General features: G+C 34.6%; 3 protein-coding genes and 1 non-coding gene across 4 annotated transcripts; 1 reads left to right on the forward strand and 3 right to left on the reverse strand.

Annotated features, from left to right (window-relative positions):
• Nucleotides 1-3,782: 3,782 nt before the first annotated feature.
• Nucleotides 3,783-7,964, reverse strand: LOC145136766 (uncharacterized). The gene is made up of 2 exons (XM_079070881.1): nt 4,583-7,964; nt 3,783-4,507 (listed from the first exon to the last, which is right to left on the reverse strand). The coding sequence occupies exons 1-2, from the start codon at nt 7,455-7,457 to the stop codon at nt 3,981-3,983; spliced, it is 3,402 nt and encodes a 1,133-aa protein (XP_078927007.1). The 5' UTR covers nt 7,458-7,964; the 3' UTR covers nt 3,783-3,980.
• Nucleotides 7,965-10,257: 2,293 nt separating this feature from the next.
• On the forward strand, nt 10,258-12,294 carry LOC145135968 (uncharacterized). Its single transcript, XM_079070182.1, has 4 exons — nt 10,258-10,549; nt 11,670-11,731; nt 11,849-11,953; nt 12,065-12,294. Exons 1-4 carry the CDS (start codon nt 10,342-10,344, stop codon nt 12,203-12,205), a joined length of 516 nt encoding a protein of 171 aa, XP_078926308.1. The 5' UTR covers nt 10,258-10,341; the 3' UTR covers nt 12,206-12,294.
• Nucleotides 12,295-17,900: 5,606 nt separating this feature from the next.
• LOC145141518 (U1 spliceosomal RNA) lies at nt 17,901-18,069 on the reverse strand. Its single transcript, XR_013722716.1, has one exon. It is a non-coding gene; the product is annotated as a U1 spliceosomal RNA (small nuclear RNA).
• A 121-nt stretch (nt 18,070-18,190) lies between these two features.
• On the reverse strand, nt 18,191-23,058 carry LOC145141089 (putative pectate lyase 8). Its single transcript, XM_079074432.1, has 5 exons — nt 22,735-23,058; nt 22,478-22,534; nt 21,970-22,050; nt 18,821-19,706; nt 18,191-18,710 (listed from the first exon to the last, which is right to left on the reverse strand). The coding sequence occupies exons 1-5, from the start codon at nt 22,812-22,814 to the stop codon at nt 18,492-18,494; spliced, it is 1,323 nt and encodes a 440-aa protein (XP_078930558.1). The 5' UTR covers nt 22,815-23,058; the 3' UTR covers nt 18,191-18,491.
• Nucleotides 23,059-27,965: the final 4,907 nt, after the last annotated feature.

A 27,965-nucleotide genomic window follows, 5' to 3' on the forward strand; every position in this document is an offset into this window, starting at 1 on the left:
ACTGTGTTACCAAACTGTTTTACTTCAAACTGTTTTACAAACTCTTTTACTTGTCAAATACTCTTATTTAACTCTTTTAAACTTATATATTGTTAAAAGTGTATCTGTATGGATATAGTTATATAAGTAGGATTGAAAGGACTTAGAACTGATAGCTCCCCTTACTTCTTGTTCCTTGTTTGGTTGTGGACTTAGGGTATTCAGGTTATTTGTCCGAAGGTCGTTTGAACCCTAGTTATATATTATGTATATGTATATAGATACAAAGGTTCCTTCTTTCATTCAGTTCAATACCTTTGGGTAGCAAGGGTATACAAACATGTTCATACATTCAAACAGCATTACTAGTAAACTATAATAGGTATAGTTTAGGGAGATACTAATACTATTACTAGAACAGAGAGAACATACAATACATTACAGAGAGAACATGCAATACATTACAGAGAGAACATACATACAGGCTAGACAGAGAGAGAACATACAATACAGCTAGCACATACATTACATATACATTACTACAGTTATGTGAGCCACGTAACGGGGCATGGCACTACCTGCCATGACCGTTTTGTATCCAGAATCTCCTTAAGTGGGGAGCGTATGAGTTTGTGTATAGATCTATACTGGATTGACTATCCTACACCTTGTTGCTCGCTACAGTGGGACTTGCAGGTCTACGGGTGCCAAACGTTATTTCTTACGACATCTTACATCGTCGTTTTTCTATAGAGTCGGTAGCAGGATACAGGCCGATCACATGGTACTTTAAATAACAATTGGTTTAAGGTAGTTAGTACAGCAGTAGTTACTTAATACAACACTACAGTACTAAATCGTTTTCCCATTACATTTACTTTGTGATTTTCACACAATAAACAATAATGTAAAAAACTATATTTTTGGTTAATGATAGTCAGATTTGGGAAAATACACACTCTTACAAGAGACACACACAGATACTAGATGCCTTGGTAGAAGGCTACTTTTAGTAGGAAACATAGGGTTTTCTAGGAGAGTTCAAACAATTGCAAACTTTTACAAACTTATACAATTACATACTTACAAACACTTTCATACAAATACAGACACTAATATACTTATGATCTCACCAGCTTTAAAGCTGATAAACTCTTTCAAAATAACTTGTATTCTCAGGTCACCAGTAGACAGGTACCGGAGCCAGGTTTTGAGAAGATGGAGCACGTTCAAGACTCATCTTTTATTTTGATTCATATTTTTGGTGTCTATATAACTTGACAGAACACACTTGTATGAAATTATATTATTAATGCAATGGATGATGTTGTTGCTTGTTTACTACGTTGCATTATTGTGATACTGTACATGACGTCCTCCACCCCCGAATGTTTCCGTCGTTTCGGTTTTGGGGTGTGACATCAGGGAGCAAGAACAAGAACAGTGGGCTCAATGTGATAAGTGTTCAAAATTATTTTATCCAACTATCAAGCACTTGTTAATAATATAAAAAATATATGTGTAATGGGTTAAGTGTGAAAAAGATTGACAAGAAGTTGGAAAGAAGTCTCCTTCATTCATATCGAAAGGTACCAACCTACCTTTTTATGGTTGATTAAAAAAGGAACCATTACTTATATTAAGTAAAGCTCACTTATTTGACTTTAATGTTAATAATCTTTTCAAGATTTGTCAAGTCTAGTTTCTGGTGAAAATAAAATATTGAAAAGTAATGCTAACATCCATAGGCAATAATCAATTACAAATAATATGTGATTTGTGTGAATTGATAAAATATTTTATTAATTACATGTGATTCACATGTAAATTACATATGAATCACATATGAATTACATGTGATTCACGTGTAATTCACATATGAATTACATGTGATTCACATGTAAATCACATGTGATACACATGTAAATCACATGTAATTTACATATGAATTGCATGTGATTCACATGTAATTCACATATGAATTACATGTGATTCACATGTAAATCACATGTAATTCATATATGAATTACATGTGATTCACATGTAAATCACATATGAATTACATGTGATTCACATCTGAATTACATGTGATTCACATGTAAATCACATATGAATTACATATGATTCACATATGAATTATATGAATTACATGTAATTCATATATGAATTACATGTGATTCACATGTAAATCACATGTAATTTACATATGAATTACATGTGATTCACATGTAAATCACATATGTATTTTTGTGAGTGTTTTTGCATCAATCATTATTTTTTAATTTTCTTGTAGATTTGGAAGAAATTGTGGTGAATATTGAAGAGGTGAAAAATGATAAATTGAAGAAAATAAGGAAATATTGACACGAAGACATGAAAACGCTTTGAAATTTGAAGCATTTTTTATTTTTTATATTTTATTTTGTATCAAATAAAATATTTGTACTATTATGTTTATAGATTAATTAATAAAAATGAGATTTTTTGTGATTTACTTACGAATATAGTATAAGAAATATACATATATGCATTTGAAAAAATATGCATATATATGCACCTAAAATTTAACTTTTTTATAAAAAAAATGCAGTTTTTTTTGAAAAATTACACTTTTTTTTTTAAATACAATTTTTTTGAAAAAAATGAAACTTTCTTTAAAATACTTAGCAGTTTTTTTTAAAAAAATTGCAGTTTTTTTATTTAAAAATGCAGTTTTTTAAAAAAAAATTGTAGTTTTTTTTTTTGAAAAAAAATGCAATTTTAAAAAAAATGCAGTTTTTTTGAAAAAAAAAATGCAGTTTTTTTAAAAAATATATTTTTTTCAGTTTTTTTTTTCAAAAAATCATGTTTTTTATAAAAATAAAAAAAATCTGCATTTAAAAAAAACGAAAAATACTCTATTTAAAATAAATCTGAAAATTTGATTTATGATGTAAATTTTTAGACTTTTATATTAATATATTAAATAACACAAAAAAAATTAAACATTAAATGAGATTGGTAAGATGACGATCATGTCCTTAATGAATTAATTTTGATCCAACGCTCCACTTTTAGTTCTCGGGTTCTCGGGAAAATATGAGTTCTCAACCGATCTCAATCTTATATATATATATATATATATATATATATATATATATATATATATATATATATATATATATATATATATATATAATACGATCAATTTTCTAAATATAGAGTGAAATTTGTAAACACAAAACGTCATTGAAGCCCAAAATCAAAAAGGAAGACAATTTCCACATAGAAACGATGATCTCTATCGTCACCATCTTCTCTCCTCATCTTTGCTTCTTTGATAAATAATAACCCTATAAAAAATGTGACGTAATTAAAATGGAACTAGATAAGTGTTTGATTTTTATGCTTTACAAAGAAAAAAATAATAATAATTGCAAAACAATTTTCAAAGTTACATAATGATCAAGATCTATATAAATAACAGTTTTAGTTTAGAGTAGGCTTCGCCAAAATTCGAAAATAAATCCTAATTAACTGAAATTCATGTTCTAAAATGGTGTGTTATCGGAGGGAAATCCCTATATTTTCAGCCGATTAACATAAAAATGGAGTAAATTATAAATTCCGTCCTTACATTACAATTTGAATTATGTTAAGGTCGTAGGTTTGAAGTTTTTGTATTTTGACATTTGTCTCAAATAAGAAAATAGATAGAAACTAAGAACAAAAGGTTAGAGGATATTTGATTTCTTTCTCTTGATTTTGAGATTTGTCTTGAATAAGAACATAGGTAGGAACTAAGAACAAAAGCTTAGAGGATATTTGATTTCTCATCAAGACCATTCGACATTCAAAGTCATTTATTCTCAATTAGATTTTCAAAAAATAAATATAAAACTAGAAAAACTCCAAAACATCAACCACAAACAAACTCCAATTATTTCTTCTTCTTTTTCCTCCAAAAACATGGAAAAACAAACACTGTTGACTCTACAATCAATCCCTAAACCAACCATCTACTAAACTCCATTTTTTCCGGCATTGGAAGAAGAAGAGTACAACAAGGACGAAGCAGAGAAGCTGGAGTTGTTACTTTCAATGTACAAGCACTTCATTGCATCGGTTGATGGGCCTTCATTTTCCTTACACTTTTCCTTTTCTTCCCCATCAACACTTCCAGTTGCAGAGGAACCTTTGAGCATCATTATAGACTCTGGTTTTGAACCTTCCTCTCTATCATGTCTTATCTCCTTCAGCATTGCTTCCACATCTTTCATGGAAGGCCTATCATCAGGTGAAGGGGCAACACAAAGTAAAGCCACTCCTAAACTTTGCATCATCTCCTCCAGCTCAGGGTCGGGCCGGGCCCGCAGGCTCCTGTCCAAAACTTGTACACCGCCTCGCTTTTGTCTGACCCAGTCCACAATGTGGAGCCCGTCTTCTATGGTTGGGTCAATCGGTTGTTTACCCGTTAATATTTCTAGCATCACTACACCAAAGCTGTATACATCGCTCTTTTCTGTTACTTTCATCATGTACCCAATCTCTGCATTTTAATAAATTAATAATCTCCGTTACAGATGGCAATTTTGTAATTAATATTGGTGGAAGTGGAACTAACCTGGCGCGATGTAACCAAAAGAACCAGCAACAGTGCTTGAAGATCTAGCAAAATCTCTATCATCAACAAGTTTTGCAAGCCCAAAATCAGCTATATAAGCTTCAAAATCAAGCCCAATGAGAATATTATTGGCCTTAATGTCCCTATGAACAATCGGAGGCACACAATCATGGTGTAAATAAGCCAATCCTTGAGCCGAACCCAATATTATCTGATACCTTAGATTCCATTCCAAGCAGCATCCGCTATTCCCGTGTAGAACACTTCCCAAACTCCCGTTAGGCATGTAATCATACATCAGCAGCCTTGTATTCCGATTCCAGCAACAACCCAGGAATCGGACGATGTTCTTGTGACGGATCAAACCAAGGGTTTTGACCTCGGTTGAAAAGGAATCGCGGATTCCAGTCGAGGGTGTCCGGTCGTTTTCACAGTATGCTGCTGCCATTGTTGTGGGCCAGAGCTTCTTGACTGCAATCACTTCACCATGGTCAAGACTTGCTCGATAGACTACACCGGAACACCCCTTTCCGATCACATTAGTTTCAACCAGACATCTTAATATTTGATCCACTGTAAAACTAAGCTTCTGAAACGGTGTGAATTTCCAATTTGATGAACTCCAATTACCGGTTTCGGAATCGTTATCTTGCGACTTAACTTTTGGGACTCGGTAAACCGCTATTACCCCTAGAATCACCAATGCCACTGCTGCAACAGCTAACAAAGCTATAGCGACTTTCAGTTTCTTTGACTGGCGGATACTGCGTCTAGTAGCGATTCCGGTTCCGGTTTGACCGAGGAAACAGGAATTCCGTCCCAATGGACACAACCCTTTGTTTCCGGCCAATTCTTGGACGGATAACTGCCGGAAAAGCTTGCTGTCAGGTAGAAAACCGGTGAAATTGTTGTAAGAGACATTCAAGGAAACAAGATTCACAAGGCTGGAAAGCGCCATTAAATCTCCAGTGAACATGTTATGTGAAAGGTCTAGTGCTGAGAGTTTATTTAATGAAGATATTTCAACTGGGATTGTTCCGTTTAATAAATTCCAACTTAGATTCAATGCGATATCTAATGAAACTAAACTGAAAAGCTCAACCGGAATGTTACCCGAGAGTTTATTGCCACTAAGATCAAGAAACTGAAGATTTGAACATAAGCCAAGTGTTGTAGGAATCGATCCAGATAACGAGTTCTTACCAATCGCAAGTCTGTTAATGAAAGCAAGTTGACCAAAACTCTCGGGAATTTGACCGATAAACTGATTGCTTGAAACGTCTAAAGATTGAAGGTTCATTAAAGAAGATAGCGAGCTAGGTAAAGTACCAGAAAGGGTGTTATTGTTTAGGTTCACCATTTGAAGATGTGTACAATTTCCGATTTCATCTGGGATTACTCCTGTGAGATAGTTTTCAGATATGTCGAGAAAATCAAGATCTTCAAGAAACCCAATCTCTTTAGGAATAGGTCCAGTAATTTTGTTATTTACTAGCCTAAGTCTAATGAGTGAGCTGCAATTCCCTATAGAAGAAGGGATGGAACCCGAGATGCTATTTGAAATCAAGAGAAGCTTCGTTAGGTTTTTTAGTTCAAAAAGACCAGATGGTAAGCTACCAGTAAGAAAGTTATGAGACAAATCAAGAGACTGGAGACTCTTCAAACCTGCCATTGTCGATGGAATGTCCCCTTCAAGTTTATTCTGCCAAGCAAAGAAGACAGATAACTCAGGTAACATCCCGAGCTCCATCGGAATCGATCCTGAAAACGCATTTCTATCGAGCTGCAATTGTATTAGATTTGTACAATTTGAAAGAACAGGTGGGATGGAGCCTGAGAGACTGTTGTTACTCAGCATCAGTTCTTCAAGATCGATGAGATTGCCAAATGACCAAGGAATGACACCGGAGAAAAAGTTTAAAGAGAGATCGATGGTTTTTAAACTCTTACAGTTTCCAATTTCTGGAGGTATTGATCCGACAAGATTGTTTTGCCATAACATAAGCTTCTCTAAGTTGTGAAGATTCCCCAATTCAGATGGAAGTGAACCAGTGAGATCATTTTCATATAGATATAGATCGATGAGGTTAGAACAGTTGCCGAGTTCCTTCGGGATTTCACCTGAAAGTTGTGTTGTGTAAACTGATAAAGTTTGAAGCTTGCTTAGACTACCCAAAGAACTAGGAATCGACCCGGATATTTTAGTGACAGCAAGACCCAAAACTTTTAGATTTCGACAGTTTCCCAACTCGTAAAGGATCTTTCCAGATATGTCTTTGTTCCCTCCAGCCCTAATAACTTCCAACATTGAAAGATTTCCAAGCTCAACAGGAAGCTCCCCAGTTAAATAATTATCGAACAAGACAAGATTCTTCAACCTTGTACAATTACCAATCTGTGGTGGGATGATTCCGGAGAGTTGATTGGAGTTCAATATTAAATCTTGAACATTCACAAGCTTACTGATTGATGTCGGAATACTCCCCACGAGAGTATTGGAACTTACATCAAACACTTGAAGCGCACTACATTCTCCGATATCATCTGGGATCTTTCCAGTTAAGTTAGCACCGGAAATGATGAGAGTGTCGAGAGATTTAAACGATGAGAGATTAGAAGGAAAAGGAAGGGCTAATTCGATAGACTGGATATCGATCTTGGTAACATATTTTTGTGGAGAACATGTGATGTAAGACCAATTACAAGGATTTTGATCGGATGGGTTCCAGTTTGAAAATGAAGAGTGTGGTGAAGTAGGTGAGGACGAGTGAAGCCATGAAAGCAAAACAACAGCTTCATCGTTTGAAGCATCAACAACAAAAACAACAATTGATAGAAGCAAGAAGAGATAGTGGTTGTGCCTTAACATCGGCATTTGCAAATTTGTGGGGGCTCGATTCCCAGATTAAACTTCTAGGTTTTGTTGCATCGATGTGTTTCACTCTCTCTAAAACTGGTATTCGTTAATTAGACAAAAATTGCTTTGAAGGAAAGCAAGAAAAGGAAAGACAGAGAAATTGGGAACAGTAATTAACAATTAACAACCACTTCACATTCACATTCACCTCCATTATCATCTTCTACCTCGGGGTTCTGCAAATTTCTTGATTTGTGTTATTTTCTTTTTCCTTTTGTTTTTGGGCATTCAAAGAGGTGAGTATCAAAGAACAAACGAAAGTAGCACAATGTACAACAGATTGACCTCCATTAACAGCATTGGGAACGATGACTACGATGAAATCATGTGCGAGGATAGTGGGTTTTGCTTGGTTTTCTTCAATGGCTATTTATATAATGAGTGATGAGTGTAGTGGTTTAGCCTAAAAGTTCAACGCTTGTGTGTGTTTGGGTGTCGAGACTTGCGCCACTTTTGAATTGAAAAGGACGATCCAGTTATTATAGATTCCTTCTGCCTTAACATGCGATCCAGTTATTATAGATTCCTTCTGCCTTAACATGACCCATTGTCCTTCATGGTAATTTTAAAAAAAATAATAATAATAACAAATTATGTATACGAGCAAAAAACTCTTGGCCAAATTTTTGAAAATGGGAAAATTCAAATCTACCCAAAATCCTTATAAAAAAACCACTTATCCAAAACTAGCCCAAGAGTAGTCAACCTACAGTTGACTACTTTTTTCCGCAGTTAACTACTCTTTTCCCCTAAGACTACTCTTTTTCCCTAATGGGCTACTGTTTCACGGACTCGTTTACTTTTTCGTGGCTCATTAGCCAAAGTATATAATGTAAAAATTTTCAGATTAGGTCATTTTTTTTCTATTTTTTTGTTGGTTTGACTACTTTTTTCTCTCAATGGAACACCCGAAGAACAACCAGGTTTGTCTACTTTTCATTAAAATTTTACGGTGTTTGTGTTTAGGAGTATGTTTTGTATATGGGATTAAGTTTTTTTTGAAAAAAATCAAAAAAAATATATATATAAAACCGTAGGTTTCATACGAAACCTACGGTGTACAAGTGTCCAATGCACAGATGGTGCAGTGTCGACTTGTACACCTACGGTTTCGTATGAACCGTACGAATTTTTTTTTTGACAAAACAGTAGATTAAACCCCAAAACCGTAGCTTTTTTGACAAAACAGTAAATTAAACCCCAAAACAGAAGACTTTAAAAAAAAAAAAAAAACGAATTTTTTTCCCAAAACCGTAGGCTACGGTTTGGAAAACCGTAGCTAAACCGAGAGGAAACCGTAGGTTTTAAAAAACCTACGGTTTTGTTTCTTAGAAATGAAAAAAAAAATTATACAAAACACGAAACAGTAGACGAATTGGCGAAACAGTAGACGAATATAGAAACCTACAGTTTCGTGGGCTATATTTGGACATTTACTAATTTTTGGCTAAAAATTGTTGATCACTTCCTTAATTTGTCTAGATTAGTAATTACCCCTTTTGAAAATCATACAACAATGAACGCCTGTTTTGTAGGGTTTTATTACGGAAACAGTAATCTTCGTAAATGGTCTGCATGCTTTTTAGGAAAATCAAGTTTACTTCTTCAATTATTTCGGTTTTATGAAAGGTCATTGTAATTTTAATTTTTATAGTGATTGGTCTTTGACCCCAATTAAATGATATTCGATTCAACCTATGATCAAAAAGTTATATATTTGTTATATTTCATCTCTTCTACAAGTTTAGTAACGAACATAGCGTCCATATCGTTCCGATGGAAAGAGGAACCTATGATTATTTTTTCGGGAAATTTCCAAATGAACAATTTCAACGAAATCTTTCAATTTCTTATTTTACTATGTTTAACTTTATGTATTCCTCTATTCGCAGAGTACATTGAATGTACAGAAATAACTATAACAAAGTTTCTCTTATTCGTATTAACAACTATTATAGGAGGAATGTTTTTTTTATCATTTTTTTTTAATTTTTATTTACTATGTCCGACTCTATGTATTCCTCTATCCCCCTTTGTATTGAGTTGCGAAATAGATCATCACTTCAATTCTTCAAAAATATCAGGAATAGATCATACCGTAGAAGTTGAAGTCGACGATAGCGACGACTTGACCGGAAGATCTTTGAGGTTGCCGACCTCCCTGCCAGAAAATCACTGAAAGATCTTTAAGGTAACCGACATCGTCAACATAAATCAAGTAGAAACCATTATCTGATGTTATTCCCCAATCGTCAATTTTGATAGTAACCAACGAGAAAGAGAACTGCGATATGTGAATGTCGACTGGAAGTTGGGAAAAGCTTTGAAGCAACAGGACATCGATGGAGCCCTTATCGAGGCGGTGTTGACAAAATCGGTGAAGGAAACCTGGAAGAATAAGAAGCAGAATAGATAGGAACACAACACTTAGCAACTGATGATAGATTTTGAAAAACAAAAATCAAAAAATCAAAAAATTCAACCAATAGGAACAGAGCAAGGATCAAATTGCAATTTCAATAAAGAACTGGACCAATTCTGTAAAAATAACAAAAAAAAAACCACCAATTTTACTGTTCATACGTCATATCATCATTATATTTGGGCTTTTTTGTCTACAACACTCTAGGAAATATATATGGCGCATTGGCCATATTTATTAGGCCGAAGTAAAAGTGTCATGAACTTTAAGCCCCAAAATTAAGCCCACTCTTCTAGCCATCTTCCTCCCGCAAGTCCGCAACTATAATCTCTTCCGCCAAGACACGCGCATTCACACTAATATGTGATTCTGATAAGAGTATCGACTATCGAACATTCATAAATTACTTCACAAATTTTCATGGCTTCTACGTTTAATTTTCATACTCTATGCACCCCAGTATACTATTCATCAGGATCATACAGTTACAAATCTAAAACCCTAGCTTTCAGCTCTCAGTTACCATGCCAATCGCTTTTGAAGTCGAAGAAGTGGTCTATGATTCCAGTTGTTCAAAATAGAAAGCTCAGGTCTCGAATCTACGCAGCACAATCAAATTTTTTCAGAGGTATTTCGTAAATTCAGTTTCGAACCCTGGTCTGGTAGAACGTAATTTGTTTGTTTTCTGATTGTACATATGAAATTATGAAATCGTTTGGTATCTTTCATTTCGATTGCTGGTATGTATGGGCGATTTGTAATAGCGATTGAGATTTCCACTCTTCCATATCTTATCAGTTAGAAAGAATTTTGCCTAAAACATATTGCCCTCTCTTCTACTGTTGGCTTTTTGGATGTCGTTTGAAAGATGCATCATTTTCGAAAGTTTGAAACCAAATTACTTGCAGTGTTATGAATTGATGATTGTACAGAAACCTTAAAATTGAAAGGTATATTTGGCATTTTTAGTGATAGCCAAACAATCTCCATCAACTTGGCGCCAATAAAACTGGATTTCTTGGACATTTGAGTGATACATTATACATACCCAAACATTTTCCATCATTGAAGTCACAGTGAAACGATTAGATTAACTAAGTACCTATAAGTTTTTGCACATATTCATAGCACTGGAATTTAAATTGTAATTTTCAGTTGATCACACTATGGATATTTGGGGAATTGGACTTGATTGTAAAACTAAGGGACTGAAAAATGAGTGTTTTATGCTCCATTATTGCACTTTATAACCAAATGAATTTTATCGGGGGCATAAGTTACAGATTATGTCCTCTGAGCAGTGAGCAATTTCCAAATTAGGTACTCATATGTTAGTTGCTAATGCATCATGTTTGTAAACCCAGTTTATACCATAATTTTGAACTTTGCAGAATTATGTCTATAGTAGGATTTGTTATAGTCAGAACACTCATGCTCGTTTTGATTTAGGAGTCCAGATTGGATACTACATGTCAATATATTTTGATGCATTATAGGAATTCAGGAAACTAATTTACTCATTACCGAAAAAAATTGAATTATGGAAGTGAAATAAGATGTTAAGAATTCATTGTACATATTTTTATTAGCAAAGATGTTATTTGCACGTTGTGTAATAGACGTCTTTTATAGTACAATAATTTCATGCAGACTTTATATTGAAATATACATATTTTTTTAATTAGTCGATAAAAGTTATTAAATATGATTTTGTGCTAACTTTTATGTTTGATATGTTGGTGATTAAGTGCTTCAAAAAGCATATAAGGTAGGAAAAGATGGAATTGAAGCAGGAACAAATTTAGTGCCTGTAAGTTGTCTTCTTTCTACTTTGTATATCTTTTAATATCGAAATAAACAGAAGTCATGTACTTCTTTAATTTCCATATTTTGCATTAAATTATACAACATACTATCATTTTTATAGGATTCTATACCAAGACCAATTGCTAGGATATCTGTGGGTGTAATTGGAGCAGCTGTTGTACTCTTTCTGCTCAAGTCATTCTTGTCCACAGCTTTCTTTTTTCTGGTATATTTCCACCCATAATTAAATACCATATGCTTAATTTTCTTAATTACTAGATTTAACTTATCATTATGTTAATCTTGTTGTGACTTGTGATATTTATACATGAAACAGACGACAATGGGATTGATTTACTTTGTGTTTATCGCGTTGAACAAAGATGAGGGCCCCACAGGTGGCGGCGGAAGCACCACCACCACTTCAACAGAAGAAAGCCTTGAAGAAGCAAGGAGAATCATGGAGAAGTACAAATAAATACATCAATATTCATTAGTAAATTTTGTAAATCCATGAACCCATTTATATTTTGGATTTATACAAATCTTTTGAAGTTGTCACAAAAATGATTGGTTCTACTTTATTTGGTCAAGGTATGGTAATCTTTTGACTCAAAAAACTTCAAAAATGGTCCCTGTGGTTTCCGACGAAAATCTGAAGTTTAGTCCCTAATCTTTAAAAACCTCACAGATGGTCCTTGTGGTTTCAAAACTTTTAACAGATGGTCCTTTTCGCTAACACCGTTAGCTTTTGGCCGTTAAGTGAAGGGCGTTTCTGTCATTTCACAATCACAGGGACCATTTATGAAGTTTTGCCTTATTTTTTTTTTACAAAACTTCAAAAATGGTCCCTGTTGTTTTCGAAAATATCAAGTTTAGTCCCTAAGTTCAAAAAACCTCACAGATGGTCCCTATGGTTTCAAAACTTTTAACAAATGGTCCTTTTCGCTAACTCCGTTAGCTTTTAGCCGTTAAGTGAAGGGCATTTCTGTCATTTCACAATCACAGGGACCATTTATGAAGTTTTGCCTTTTAAAGTATATATATATATATATATATATATATATATATAATTATTTAATATTAAAGGATCCCACTCTCTCTCTCTCTCTCTTTCTCTATCTCTCTCTCTTCCGTTTTCTTATTCGTCTAGCACCGCACAAACACCCCCAATACTTGCTATTGTTGTCCCCATTTCTTCTTCATTAGACTGCCAAGACTCACCCACTCGAGGTAGGTGGTCCTCCGTTCGCCAGAAAACGCGAAGATGAGAGGGAAGAGGTCGTTGCCTCCATCCCAACCTCCAACGGATCCCTTCTCGTCGAAGCTCAACCCCCAAACACCCCACTAATCACTGATGTAACCTACCGGTGACCAAAACAGTCTCGTCAGAGACTTCTCTAGTCGAAGGTGACTGCCGACGCGACAAAGCACTACCTCCGCCATCTCAACCTCTCTTTCCCCCTCCTGTTCTGATAATCAATCACCACCTCTGTTGTTGTTGTTGTGACCATTGAACACCACCGAACACGACCTAATACCCTCTATTGTTGGTGATGCACGCAAGAGCTGCTCCAACCTTCTCTACTCCAATCTAAGTATCAGCATCACCATGTGCAGTGACTTAATTTCTAAATGTCGATTTAGGATTCGTAATTTGGGAGGGGAAGTTTTTTACGAATCTGGGAGGGGCTCTTTCTCTTATTTGACTCCATTTCTTCAATTTTGTATTTCCCCCCTTATGCATGATCTTTTTATTTGTTGAACTGGATGTATGAGGGGAAGGTTGAATTTGCATTCTCTCGATATTGATAGTTTAATAAATCGGTTGGAAAGTGGGGAATATAAGTCGTGCATTGAAGGTGTTCGACGAATTGCTTGAGAGAACATCTTTGCCCACATTCAGAATCTTGAGACACTGCATCGGATTTTCCAGTGAACGGATTCCTTCAAAGTTTAGTGAGAGAGAGTGTGTGATTGGGTTCTTGATGGTCGTTGGTAACTGGAGAGAGAGATAGAGATAGAGAGAGAGAGAGCATTTAATATTAAATAATTATATTTTTTTCTTTTTTTTTTAAAAAAAAGAGGCAAAACTTCATAAATGGTCCCTGTGATTGTGAAATGACAGAAATGCCCTTCACTTAACGGCTAAAAGCTAACTGAGTTAGCGAAAAGGACCATTTGTTAAAAGTTTTGAAACTACAGGGACCATCTGTGAGGTTTTTTGAACTTAGGGACTAAACTTGATATTTTCGAAAACCACAGGGACCATTTTTGAAGTTTTGTCTTTTTTTTTTTAAATAAAAAAATATAATTATTTAATATTAAATGGTCTCTCTCTCTCTCTCTCTCTCTCTCTCTCTCTCTCTCTCTCTCTCTCTCTCTCTCTCTCTCTCTCTCTCTCTCTCTCATTCCAATTCTTCTGCCAATGGAAACTGTAAAGAATCACACAATTCGTTTACAAAATGAGCATATCTCTCGATCCCTTCAATCTCATTCGAGAGTCCACAAGCATTTCTCCTCTTTTTCTTCTTCGTCTCCTTCAAACACACATACACACACATTTCCTTTTATCACATCAACTTCATCGGAAAAGATGCTACAAGGATCGGCGTATCATTAGACCTACACAACCCCACCGACCTGGCCAAATGTAGTTCTGGAATCATTCTAGTCAGAGGATCCTTCCGAAACAAAGAGAGCATGACGTTTCTCAGGTGGTTGAATTCTTCTGAAACGGATGAATTTGAAAACCTCTAAAACACAAACTCACAAGATTTTTGAAACGAATGAGAAGAAGAGGATCCTTGAAATCTGCAATCGAAATCGCACACACACCCCTATTAATCAAGCCATCTGATATAAACAAAAGATATTCATGGTTCGATTTCACCCTTAAAATCGATTTCAGATTCAAAATTGATTTGATATTGCATTAGGGTTTACCAGGTTTGACTCTTGAGAGATCGACGGTGGTTGAATCTTGACAGATTCAAAATCACCACAAAACCCTCCCAAACACTGAAGTCGTTGCCTTTCTCGTCATACATAACGGTTTCAAACACCTTTCTCGTCGGACCTAAGAGTTTCATACACCCATCAGAACTCTTGGACATGAAATGTGGGATTTTGGGTAATTTATGTCGAAGCTTTCATGTTGGAACTTCATCAGGAAATGGAAGGGGGTTTGTGAAATGGAGAGAGAGAGAGAGAGAGAGAGAGAGATACCATTTAATATTAAATAATTATATTTTTTTCTTTTTTCTTTTTAAAATAAGGCAAAACTTCATAAATGGTCCCTGTGATTGTAAAATGACAGAAATGTCCTTCACTTAACGGCTAAAAGCTAACGGAGTTAGCAAAAAGGACCATCTGTTAAAAGTTTTGAAACCACAAAGACCATCTATGAGGTTTTTAAAGATTAGGGACTAAACTTCAGATTTTCGGAAACCACAATGACCATTTTTGAAGTTTTGTCTTACGTTTTTCTTTTTCTGAAATTGAAAGGTTGGATGCACATTCATGTTATGACAGAGTGAATTGGTTTAGTAGAGGACAAAATTGAAATAGTAGTTATAGTTGGTAAGTTTATTATAAAGTTGTTATGTTTTCTATCTAAAAAAATAATAATAACATTTGATTCGATATATTATGTAACTAATATGTTTGAATATTGTTAAAGGTGGCAAAACAATCGGGAAATGTGTTTTTCTTTAAGTTTATGTTAGAAAAAGGTTGGGTCAGGGTGACACGTTGATAGGTTGCTATGGAGTATGCAGGGCGGAGCCAGGATTCTTGAATAATGGGGGCTTACCTCATATTAAAATATTGAAATGCATTTATAAGCTTTTGATTCCTTCTTGTTTATTATTAAAACAATTAGAATGAAACACAAATAACACTTAACATTTCTTATTCGATTCTCAATCATCTATATATATGAAAATAGAAAATTGGTAGAAAAAGTTCACACATATTTATTCATTTATTTATCCGAAAGACAATAAATAAGCCACTAAACAACCAATAGTTATTAAAAAAAACTCATGTTTGGATCTCTCATTCAACAAACCATAACCAATTAATAATAGTTTGTGGCTTTAAAAAATTAAAACGACAAACTAATAAAAAGCTAAACAACAAATCAGTTAATCTAGAAATAATCTATTGGAACTTAGAAATTGATAATATTCAAAAATAACTCAACTAATATACAACAAAGCCATCAAAACACTATGTCTAGACATTGAAAACTGAAAATTAATAAATAAAACTTATATGTAAGGAAAAAACCGTTTGTGGATTGACGTTGAGTAAAGAAGCTATATACAATATACCTCATCATCAAAGTAAAAGCGGAACAGAAAGATAAAACAAATAATAAAATGGAGATTTTGAGACGATTTCTTACTAGGGGATTTGAGTTCCGGGGTGGCGACACCGTGAGGAAAGGAGGAGGAAGAGACAACGACAACGCAGTGTAAATTAACTCTTACTCTTGAGATAACTTCCCATAATTAATAGCGATGACATGATTTTAATTTTCCTTCAAATTGATTGTCATGACAATTTTTGCCGCTCGTTTACACTAGCATTTGGACTTTTGAGAGCATATCAAATGCAAGTTCTTTAATATTTATTATGAGTGGGGTTTAGAATCATTGACCAAATCAGCGATATAATCACATAACTAATTAAGGATTCAAGGTGTAATCATGCATGTAAATTAGCGGTGAACTTTAATTGGAATTGACCACAATTAAACGAGATAACAAGGACAGTGGGCTAAATAGAAACCAACCAATCAAATTTTAGTGGGCTTCAAGCGTTTAGGTAAAGTAATTAGATGGGGATTAGGGGGGGCAGAGCACCCGTCTGCCCTGTATTGCCTCCGCCACTAGGAGTATGGACACTCGAGGTTCAATCCAAAGCTGTCGATATTTGCACCTCTTTGCGGATATATGTTTTCATATGAGTACGATTGCACCTAAAATATTGTTTTGTTAAAGTTCTTGTTTATACATCCCCATACAAATCCAATTTATCTTTAGTTAACACAGTTATCAAAGCATAAATTGATACTCCATGATTTATAAATGTCTCAAAATTATTATTATTATTATTATTATTATTTATAATAGTGTATGCATTACTATGATATTACAACGTATACAACAAGGACCCAAATTTAATGCCAATTTATCAACAAACAGCATATACTTAGCTTCTTAGTTGGCCTTGTAAAATTAGGGTAATGTGTGACGATTAGAAACACTAGTAAAGAAGTTGCAAGTATAAAGTACTAAAAAAAGTAATGTTAGTGATATAAAAATGAATATTGTATTTTTATTTAGATTAATTGTCTTTCTAATCGGGTAGATGAAAATTTGATAAATAATGGCTTGTCTAACTAGCGACACTTAATTATAGCCGAAAATTTCAAGTCTTTATGATGTATCTCAATTGGTTATTGTATTATATGTTTGACTCCACGCCAGGGATGAGATGATCGGTGAAGATGCACCAACCAAAAGAGAACATCCGCATGGTTAGTCATGGCTCTCGTCACATTCCTTCACGCCAAGCTCCACCACACCATTGTTATAGGGGAGGGGGAAAGGGGGAGGTACTCACGTGTCCACACCAACGCCACATAAACACCACGTAAAGGGCATGGTGTGTAGTGTGTACACTGTATAACATAAGAGAAAGTTTTGTTTTGTTTGAATGTGTGCAATTCCGTATTCTTTATCCGTACATACACAGTCGACCAAATAACGATAAAATGTTCATCAATCAAGTATTTTAGTACTATTTTTTCGATATAATATATAACTTGCACATTTTTGTTTAGAGTTTATTTCTCATTTATCAAAAGCAACTATAAATTTGTCAATCTGTTTTGTTTCAAATAAAAAATCCTACTTAAATCATTGTGTCAAATAAGTTAAGTTTTACATGCAATAATTTTATAATTATTTACTTAATATAAAGTTAAGTTAAGAAATTACAATGATAAAAAAATCTAAAAATAGCTGTATAAAGCCAGATATTTTCAAGATTTGGAGCTGCAAGATTTTTTTTTTCTTTACTAAAATTGAGAAATTAATAAACAATACACCAAAAAAGAACAAAAATACGAGACAAAACAAAACTTTGGACTAGAACATTTAGAAGGGGCCGCGCGAACGCAAGCCCCCGCTGCCACAAATTACGACGTAGGATCGACCAACATGGGCCGACCTTAGTTTGGCACCCTTCCCTTTTGTTGTGCAATGGAAGTCACCCACCTAGGCCATGGGCCTTCCTGATCACCCATTAAGACCCCGTCCAGGTATGTAAGTTTCCAAAGCCCCCACCCCTTTCTTTTTATATTCCCCTATTCCTTTCCTCCTTTCTCTCACCCATCAATGTGGGACAACAATCGGTAGTTGGGAACAGACAAATAGCTAATATAATAATATCAATAAGAGTTTTCACTTTTCTTTCAAAGTAATAATAGTTCTATTGAAGTAACAAAGGATTACAAAAGAACAATCGGTAAACACACTTAAATTGCTTGCTGTTCACTTCCTCTCTTGAATTTCATCTATCAAGAGAATTTTACGTAAACAACTACAGAAATTTACAAGGGAGGAGAGGGAAAATAGAATTAGATGTACACTTCTCAAGTATTCGTTCCAAATAAAAAACGAAAGAGAATGTTCCAGAAAAATGAAAACTGAGATTTCTCAAAAATGAGAGAGATTAATTTACTCGTTTTTCTAACATTCTCTGCCTCGTCGACAAACAAGCGCACCCGATCCCGAAGTAAGAGACGCCACGACAGAGGACGGTTTAGCACTTAAGCTCGAGGCACGTGCGTAACTGGCTCCCGCTCCTTTCCCAGATGGGACAAAAAATGCTCCATTCAACATTAGGTCACCTTCCGATCTCCAATTCCAATGCCTCCACCTTCCGGCTGTCATCACTCTATGAGTAACCTGCTCAGTTAGACAACACTCATGAGCAAAGTTTATCTAATTTCTTGAAAGAAAAAAAACGCCTCAAAGATCCTCAACAACTCATGAAAAACGATAAAAGTAAAATTTACCTCTTTAGCATTAGGATTAACAGGGGCAAGGTATCGGTTGCCTTGGCTGTTAATTGTGGGATCTGCGCTTCCACCAATAGCATACATTACCCAATGTGTGTAGTCATTGTTTACGACGTGGAAATACCCGTGCCTACAACGTGGCATTCTTTGAACAAGACCTTCACCGAAATGATTATATGCGATGGTGACTTGCATAATTTTGTCCCTGTCGTAGGTGTCACTGTGGCCTAGTAACATAACCTCGTTGTGGTGGGTGAAGTAATTGTTGGAAACTGTAATCGCGGTTGAACCCATGATGGCGTCGACTAAACCATCGGCGCAGTTAGAGAGAGAATTATGGTCGATCCAGATATGGCTGGAGCCGAAGATGGATATTCCGTCACCGTCAGCCATTGTTCGCCAGCCGTAGTGTGAGGGGGAGCTTCGGACCATGGCGTTTCCGGTTGGTTTACAGTCGTGGATATGGAGTCCGTGGATGATGACGTTTGTGATGTATTGGATTGTGATGCAACCGCCGTTTGCGATGTGGACGTTGACTCCACGAGCGTCGATTGTTTTGAAACTGTTCATGATTAGTTCTTGTTTTAGTGTGATCACCATGTCGCGTTTGAAGATGATCCAGAGAGGTTGGTCTTGGATGACGGCGTGCCGGAGAGTTCCCGGTCGGGGGTGTACGGGGTCGTCGTCGTTGGGATCGGTGACGACGTAATATCGTCCGTCACGACCGCCGATTGCGTTACGTCCGAACCCAATAGCGCAATCTGCCAACCTCTTGCGGTGGCGCTGCCAGTTCCTGTCACACCGCCAGCAATCGTCGATTGGGTTCCCGGTGCCACATGACAAAAATCCTAATTTCCTCCTTTCAGTACTATTGCGAATGCTCCTGCAAATTTTCAAATCTTCATCAATTACAAGTCCAATTATTTGTATTCTTTTTTAATATATCCACAATAATATTATTGTTTTATCTAAGCTGTTTTTTTTTTTTTTGAACGATAACTTATATAGAATACATTTATAAATGAATAATAATAATTTTTTAAATTTTAAACTAAATTAATCACAATCATTGAAAATTATATGTACCGTATAAGTTGAATCTATGCTAATTTGATAAAAGGTAAGACATTATAATTTTGGTTTATTTCATGTAATTTTTTTCCGGATATATATGTAGGTATTTTTTTTTTATTAGTATCACGCTTTTTAGATTACTGTATTTTGAGGTACCATGCTATTTATATCGATCATTAGATTTGTTGTATATTTTATTTATATAATAGTTGAGTTTTATGGATTTTTTTTTAATATTTATATTATGATGTACATATAAAAGTAAAAGTTAAATAACAAATGATTAAAAACATGCTATGTATATGATGTGGCATTCTTTTGAAATTTGTTAAACTTTAATGAGTTATAAAGACAATACGTAAGGTTGTATAAAAACGGAATGATGATAGCGAATCCATAATGCATTAGATTTAAAGAGTTGAATAGTTTAATTTGAGAATGACTTATAGAACCATTGACTGGTAAAGAATATTAATGGACCAAATGAATAAAATAAAGAGAAATATGAATACGGATTATACGGAAAGTGAAGCAACATGATTTTTCCGGTGGCAATAAATGTGTAGGGATGGGAATAATAAATAATTGACACATGTATCGTCGGTGGGGGAAAAAAGCTTCATAGCATTTAAATCTTTAAATACGGATATGGTTGTGTCGGTATATGAAAATTAAAGATATCTCACAACATGACTTGGTTTGGTTGCATGTGAAAACCAGATCTAGTAAAACTCCGAATCGGACTTGTTCCTGATCATATGCCCAGAACTGGACCCAAAATGATCCAATTTTGTGGGACCCGGTCAAGCTTGGCGAGCCTATGGCATTTTGCAATCAGTTTGAATGTATAATTGTACCATGCATGCAAGATCTATAAATAATCTCTTTAGCTGATTGATTCCAAGACACCATGCATGTGAAAAAAGTATATCCATTTATTCTTATTCATCAGAATAGTTAAATAATTAAATACTATATTTGGTGAGTTCATATACACACAATATTGTACATAGGTACTTTCTTCAGTTGAAAATTGACATTTATACGTACCATTATCGATATTATTTATGATTTTACATAGATTAGTTTCGTAGATGAAAAATAATAAATGATGATATGATTATGAAAAAGAAGTGTTCCTAATCACGTGACAAAAGCAAACGTAGAATAAGTTAGTCTTAATAATAAATAAAAAAGATATTATACTAAGAGGTATGAATGAAGATGATAGGTGAAGGCATGCTAATGTGATTTAGTATAATATAATAAAAATAAGATGATTAGAATAAAAACAGAAGAGATGATGTATATTAAATGCTTAATTGGAAGCAATGTCATGTGGGCACGCTGGCACATAAAGATGCTAGTAAAATGGTAAAAAGATGCAACATCATAAGAACATGGGGAGATCTTGAAGTGACAAATTCATTTATTGTCTTTTCTTGTTATAGAGATAAGATTAATTACTAAAACAGATAAAAGTAATAGGGACAAGTATTTTAGTTTGTTCCGAAAGTTAAAGAATACATTTAATATTTTTATTGTGACATGTAGCTTTATTCATGGGGAGATCTTAAAGTAACAAATTCATTTATTTGTATGATATATGCCATAATGACTACAACAACTTCTTTTGTAAAAAAAAATGAAAACAAACCTTTCACCTATAAAAACTGTGTTTTAATAGTTAATTTTTAGATGTAAGGACCACCCAATGACCCAAATGGCATATATATAAATCATAATGTACCACACATTTTAGGTGACAAAATGCTCTCACATGGGTTGGATGGGATTTAAGTGAATATTGAATGTTATCACATTCTCATCCTTACAAAATTATTTATATTTGGTCATGAAAAAAAAAAGAAATTTTGGAAATGTTACAGATTGTAATTTACATCAAACAAGATCATGGTATTGTTTTGTTGATATCATGTGATACATTATTTAAATATTTTTTTTATTATACCCCATATATATTAAAATAATATGACCAACAGTTGAAGCACATGAATCTGTGCAGCTAATAAGTGAGAAAAATAAAAAGAAAGAGAAGAGAATAGACTCACATGTCAACCATAGAAGCGACCCTTTCCGGATTCTCTTCAACAGCCTTATCATTCTTTTCAATAGCAATATTTTCACTTCTCCTGGATATATATTTACAGTTCCAGATCAGTTCTCGATTCATGATCCAATCTATACAATATGTTTAAAGCTACAGAGGACGAATTCTATAGCATATCGATAACATCAACTAGAAATCTAAAAGAAAAAAGCAACTCCGTAATCGGAATTTTGGCTGAAATAAAGTACACATTTGTACGATAGCTCACATCGATCACAAGATCTCATATTATCCGGTTGTATATCACATCTAACCCATCGTATAACATTCAAAGCAGTTAATGCTAGAGAAAGCAGGTGGATCTAACAAATAAATAAATAAAAATCCACACCGGAGATAACCAAAATGGACATTTTGTTATCAAATAGAAACAGTCCCGATCAACGCAATTATTAGCACATTAACTCATCCATCAACTCTACAGAAATATTAAAGTCATCGCAACTAACCTATCGGCCATTGTTGAGTTGTCTATTAAGCTCTGCAACTCAGTTTCCTCCTCCACACTGAAAACACAAAAATACCTCAGCGAATCAAATTCATATTTCCTAGAATTAACAACGATGCATCATTGTAACACTTAACATGATCCAGACGTACGCTGTGTGACATCAAATTTCTCGTAAAAACTTAAATCAGTTTTGTAAATATACATAGTGAAAAGGATATTGTTAATTGAATTACTTCCGACATTGTTTCAAGTTACCTCGAAACGCCATTGACGGAAAGGAAAAGCATATAAACCAGAAATAAACAGAGCGCCGAAAATCTGAGAGAGACCGACATTGTGACTTCACTTCTCGCACAATGTTGTGTGCGAGTACAGAGAAAGAAGAATGGAATGGAGGATCAACTGAACAGAGAACAGGGCTCAATGACGGAGTCCTTTAAATAGAAAGATGATAAAAGGGACAACTCCATCACGAAGCCATAAACGCCTCCTGATATAAGATTTAACCAGGGTTAGGTTAATTCTTCTAACCTGGTTAGGTTAGCCCACACTCGCTTTGTATGGATGGAGTAGGGACGATATGTGAATACAGAATTGTGGTTTATATAACAAAAAAATAGTTTAAAAATAGAAACTAAATAATTGTATTATCTTATAAAAATGTATCCAATTCCTAAATTTGCATCCACCTTTTATAGATGTCAAGTGAAATTTTAGCTTTTTAACACAATATCCCCCAACCAAACTTCCTCTCCCATAAAGACAATAAGGAACCATCACCAATTTTCTTCATGTAAAACCAATACTGATTAACACTTTTATGCAGTGGCGAGTCTAGAATAGAAAACCACATGGTTCATTAATTTTTCTATGTATATTTTTCTATGTAAATTCAAAAAAAATTATTGGTAAGGTAGGTCCTAAGTATTTTTTTAAGATAGATCCTTAAAAAATTTCTATAGAAATTTTAGATAAATTACAAAAATTAGGTGGGTCCTAGGACCCACCTTCCTTACACATAGCCTCGCCACTGCCTTTATGTCGCAATATATTTGAAACTTTGATAAGTCCATCTTTAAGAGTGTAGAGTTTGAACTCTTAAGATTAAAAGTTCAATGTCAACATTCCACTAATTATATCATTTTATCCATTAAACTCTACACTCTATTAAACTTGAGTTTAGTAGATTGTCACATCAACATTTTATAATATTTTTTATAAATAATATTAATAGGCAAAACTAAAATATTATATTAATTAGAAATTAAAAGTTACATATTATTAATTAAAGATTGCCCTATATGCCTTAGGTTTAGAATATTTTTAAGATTTAAATATATTTTATTATTTAGAATATTATAATATAAATTCATTTCATAAATTGAATTATTGAATATAAAATAAAATAAATTATAAATATAATATAAATCAAAAAATAATTACATATACTTTTATGCATGTGTGGACCCTCTAAATGTTTAAATACATTAGAAAATTAGGTAAAAAAAATATAAAAAAGAAATAAATTTCAATACCACCGTCTAGTGGCGATTATACTCTAATCCATTAAACTTAATCCACAATGATAGGTTTAATGCATTGCACTCCACCTCATCAACTTTTTGTTCATTGAACTCACCAGTAAATCCCCATTGGGATGGCCTAATGCTCAACCAAGTCGTATTAAACTTATACCTTGGCACGACATGTCATAAAATCATGATCGACATAGACAACTTTGACTACTCAAACCCATGATGCATCAGGATAAGTCCTAAAACGCCACACCTACTTAAAAAGAACCCGATTAAAAGTGGAAAAACTACCAATCTCAAGACCGTCATGTTGCCTCAGTCATTATTTTCTTCCAAATCACCACCAAGGAAGAACTTACTATGCAAGGACTTATGATGATTAATAGTTGATTTCATATAGTTGATTTTAAATAACAACATAAGTAAGTTGGAAGCGAACTCAAAACCATAAGTAAGTTAGAAAGGAACCCAAAACCAACTTGATAAACATAAAACAAACACCAACTAATAAAGTGTAATAGTTTCAGTTAGAGAACTTTAAAGTAACATTATTCGTCACCTATTTCCAAATTTCAATCCTACACATATTAGATGTAATATCCAAAATTTTACAAACTTTTCAAACTTTAAAATGATATGGTTTTAACAAAATCATTATGTGTATTAACCTATATTTAACAAAAATCGGTACCACAAAAACATTTATGATTAAAACATCGGGTGTTACCATTAAGCATCATATAACCATAACAAGCAAATATGAATTACATCAATAACATGAATAATGAACTTGACAAGCTCCACTCTATTCTCTATCTCTTAACTTCTAACTTCCATCTATCATATTTTCTCCTTAAGTACAACCTATAATACATGACATTAAAAAGAGATACGTAAGACAAAAATGTCTTATAAGCTATGTGAGTTTTAGACCATAAAGCATTTTCAATCGTTTTCAAGAAAAAAAACTCCTTTCATACATACCATAAAAAAGTTCCAATCATTTACAAGAAAAAACTTTTCATACATAACATAACATATCATATCATATCATAAGTATCATTTCTTATCTTATCATTTTATTAGCTTCTTTTCCATTTCCATTTCTATTTCCAATACCAAGGTGGAAATAATAAATCAATTCACCAAGACATCATGCTTTCAAAGGCCAAGGTGAAAAGAACAAAATCAATTCACCAATGTATCATTCCCTTGGATTTCTATAAAAGTCCAGTGCCAAGGTGAAAAGAACAAATCGATCCACCACGGTATCATGTTGATCAGGTCATCTACTTCACGAAGGGAAGGTACCATCCCAATTTATGAGGTATCATGGCCCAAGAAGTTTTATTATTTCTTTACTTTCTTCCCTTTTTTACTTTCTTTTAACTTTCACTTTCCACATTTTCGATACTCATATCATCATTTATAATAGCATAGGTTACTAGAAATATATACTTTGAAAAGACACATTTCACATATCGAACATTCATTTTTTTTTCCAAAACATTCTTTGCTTTCAAAAACATTCTTGCATTCAAGACATTCTTTCAAAACATCATTTCCAAAAGCATTTAACACTTTCATTTCAAAATATTTCATATATTAAGTATTAGTATTTCGTAACACCTGTTCCAGGTATTATTCAATTTATCTAATCTTTTAGGGTTTTGTGCATGGACTCGGCGAGTTGGGGTGCTCCAACTCGTCGAGTAGAGACTATTATGGGGACGCGGGATTTGGATGCTACTCGACGAGTAGGAGCTATAAAGAGAAACCCTAATTTTTAGGGTTTGCACCCTATTTAAAGAACATCTCTTGTGGTCTCACTTAGCGCCCTATTAGCCAGAGAAAACCCTATTTCGACCTTGCACCTTCTTGAGTGAGAGAAAGAGCTTTTGTGAGCAATTTTGGGGTATTTGTGAAGGATTTTAGTGCTTGAAGAAGAATGAGCAAGGAGAGTGTAACGCCCGTAGATCCGGGCTAGTCAATTTAGAGACAATGAGCATCAAAAATGAGTTTTTGATGGAAGATTATTTAGAAGGATTAATCTTAACCAAGTGGTAGTATATGTTCCAAGGGTTCCGTACATATAAAGAACGCCAAAATCCGAGTTATAACGAAGAAGTTATGGCCCGTCGAAGTTTCGCGGCAAAACCGGCACGACACCGGGAGACGTAAATAGTGAACTTACGATAGAGCAACTTTTGGCCTTAGTGATCTAAACAAAAGTTGTAGTGTATGTTAAACCAAGAACATACAAAAAAAGAACGCCCAAATCTGACTTCGTATGAGGAAGTTATGAATTTTCTAAGATTTGGCATAGCAGTGCACGACCCGAAACTCGAATTTTAGTTCGAGCGGTTTTTAGCTTACGCGACCTAAATGAGAGTTGAAGATCTCATTAATAGGAACTCAACGGTAAAAAGATAGACGAAAACAGAGTCCGTATGAAGGAGATACGAATTTTTCGCGGTCATTTAACAGTCTAATCTTCTCCTACTGTTAAATTTAAGACCGGTCGAGAATTAGCCGATGGAATCTAAATGAAAGTTGTAGATCTTGTTTTTACCTACGCGTGGAAAAAAAGAACGTCGAAAACGAAGCTCGTATGCAAAAGTTACGGGGTTTAGAAGTCGGCAGGGTGCTGCTGCATAAGGGGTGACGTGGCTGAATATGGGCCAAGGCTTTCTCCCCAAGAAAAGCCATCAGGTGATGACACATGGAACTGACTCGGCGAGTCAGTGAACCGACTCGGTGAGTCAGTGAACCGACTCGGCGAGTCCATCAGGATTTCACCCTATAAATAAGAGTGTCGAGTTCCATTCATTCTCACACCTTTCCTCTTCCCCTTTCTCTCTCTATACTCTCTCTAAGGGTTCCTACCCCCCCCCCCCTAAGCCTAGGTAAACCCCCTAGCACCCGAAGGAATCCCCGAGGCTCTCGGAGTCCCGAGAAAAGAGTCTTTCGGCTCGGGAACGCTGCTCCAGCGAAGCCTGGTTTTGCGAAAAACCCGATGTAAGTGAGCTATGCCTACCCTATCTTTAGTATAGCTTATGTTTTAATATAGTAACATTATTAGGACCTTAAAATAATTATTTGGGCTATTATTATGAGTTATATAAGAGTGTTGCTTAACGCTTATATAATAGTAATAATAGCTAGACTATTAATTAGTCGCGGTTAACGTTAGACTAAACTCTAGTGGTAATGATACTAGGTTTTGTCCGAGGGAAATTGTTTTAAGATTAACGAAGCGTTGTCCGAGTACCGAGTAACCACCTTATCAGGTGAGTGCATAGTTACTTTCATCTTACACATAGATATGAAGTATTTTATATAAATTACGTGCTATGTGTGCATATTATCTGAATACTTGTTGTCTATGTTGGGTGAATGATTTTATACATGTTTTAAATGATTCAAACTGTATATTTATTTTATATCTACAAATATGTTGGGATAAAACATGGGTAGATGAAATAGTTGGTGTGTGATGAAATAAAATGATGAGGGATAGGTGATGATAGGAAGGTGATGATAATTAGGTGAGGATAGATAGGTGATGATGAATCGGTGATGTAGGATGAAAGATACCATAACCTTGTCCGGCAATATGGAGATGTAGTCATCTACCAGAGTATAGATGGCGACCACAGACTATTCTAGACAACCCCGTGGAAACACCAGCAGGCTCATAACCTGTAGGTGATGAATTACGAGTTCAGGCGATGTTGTAACTACGTATTCATGTGATGATACTCTAACCCTTACTATGAATTACGAGTTCAGGCGATGTTGTAACTACGTGTTCATGCGATGATACTCCAACCCTTACTATGAATTACGAGTTTTGGCGATGTTGTAACTACGTATTCATGCGATGATACTCCAACCCTTACTAAGCACGTATTGAGGGGGTAATCCCCGAATCATTACTGTCTATGCGTT

Source organism: Lactuca virosa, chromosome 9 (assembly GCF_052849685.1).
Source record: "Lactuca virosa cultivar CGN04683 chromosome 9, Lactuca_virosa_CGN04683_v6, whole genome shotgun sequence".
Classification (NCBI taxonomy): Eukaryota; Viridiplantae; Streptophyta; class Magnoliopsida; order Asterales; family Asteraceae; genus Lactuca; species Lactuca virosa.

What these genes read in the sequence shown, in the direction of transcription:
- LOC145136766 (XM_079070881.1), bottom strand. Translation starts at nt 7,457, where the DNA reads ATGCCGATGTTAAGGCACAACCACTATCTCTTCTTGCTTCTATCAATT. An exon ending in TTTTGGTTACATCGCGCCAG is followed by an intron (nt 4,508 to 4,582) that starts GTTAGTTCCACT and finishes ATTAAAATGCAG; the next exon opens with AGATTGGGTACATGATGAAA.
- LOC145135968 (XM_079070182.1), top strand. Translation starts at nt 10,342, where the DNA reads ATGGCTTCTACGTTTAATTTTCATACTCTATGCACCCCAGTATACTAT. An exon ending in CAGGAACAAATTTAGTGCCT is followed by an intron (nt 11,732 to 11,848) that starts GTAAGTTGTCTT and finishes TCATTTTTATAG; the next exon opens with GATTCTATACCAAGACCAAT. An exon ending in CCACAGCTTTCTTTTTTCTG is followed by an intron (nt 11,954 to 12,064) that starts GTATATTTCCAC and finishes TACATGAAACAG; the next exon opens with ACGACAATGGGATTGATTTA.
- LOC145141089 (XM_079074432.1), bottom strand. Translation starts at nt 22,814, where the DNA reads ATGTCGGTCTCTCTCAGATTTTCGGCGCTCTGTTTATTTCTGGTTTAT. An exon ending in GTCGCTTCTATGGTTGACAT is followed by an intron (nt 19,707 to 21,969) that starts GTGAGTCTATTC and finishes GAAAATTTGCAG; the next exon opens with GAGCATTCGCAATAGTACTG. An exon ending in TTAATCCTAATGCTAAAGAG is followed by an intron (nt 18,711 to 18,820) that starts GTAAATTTTACT and finishes CTAACTGAGCAG; the next exon opens with GTTACTCATAGAGTGATGAC.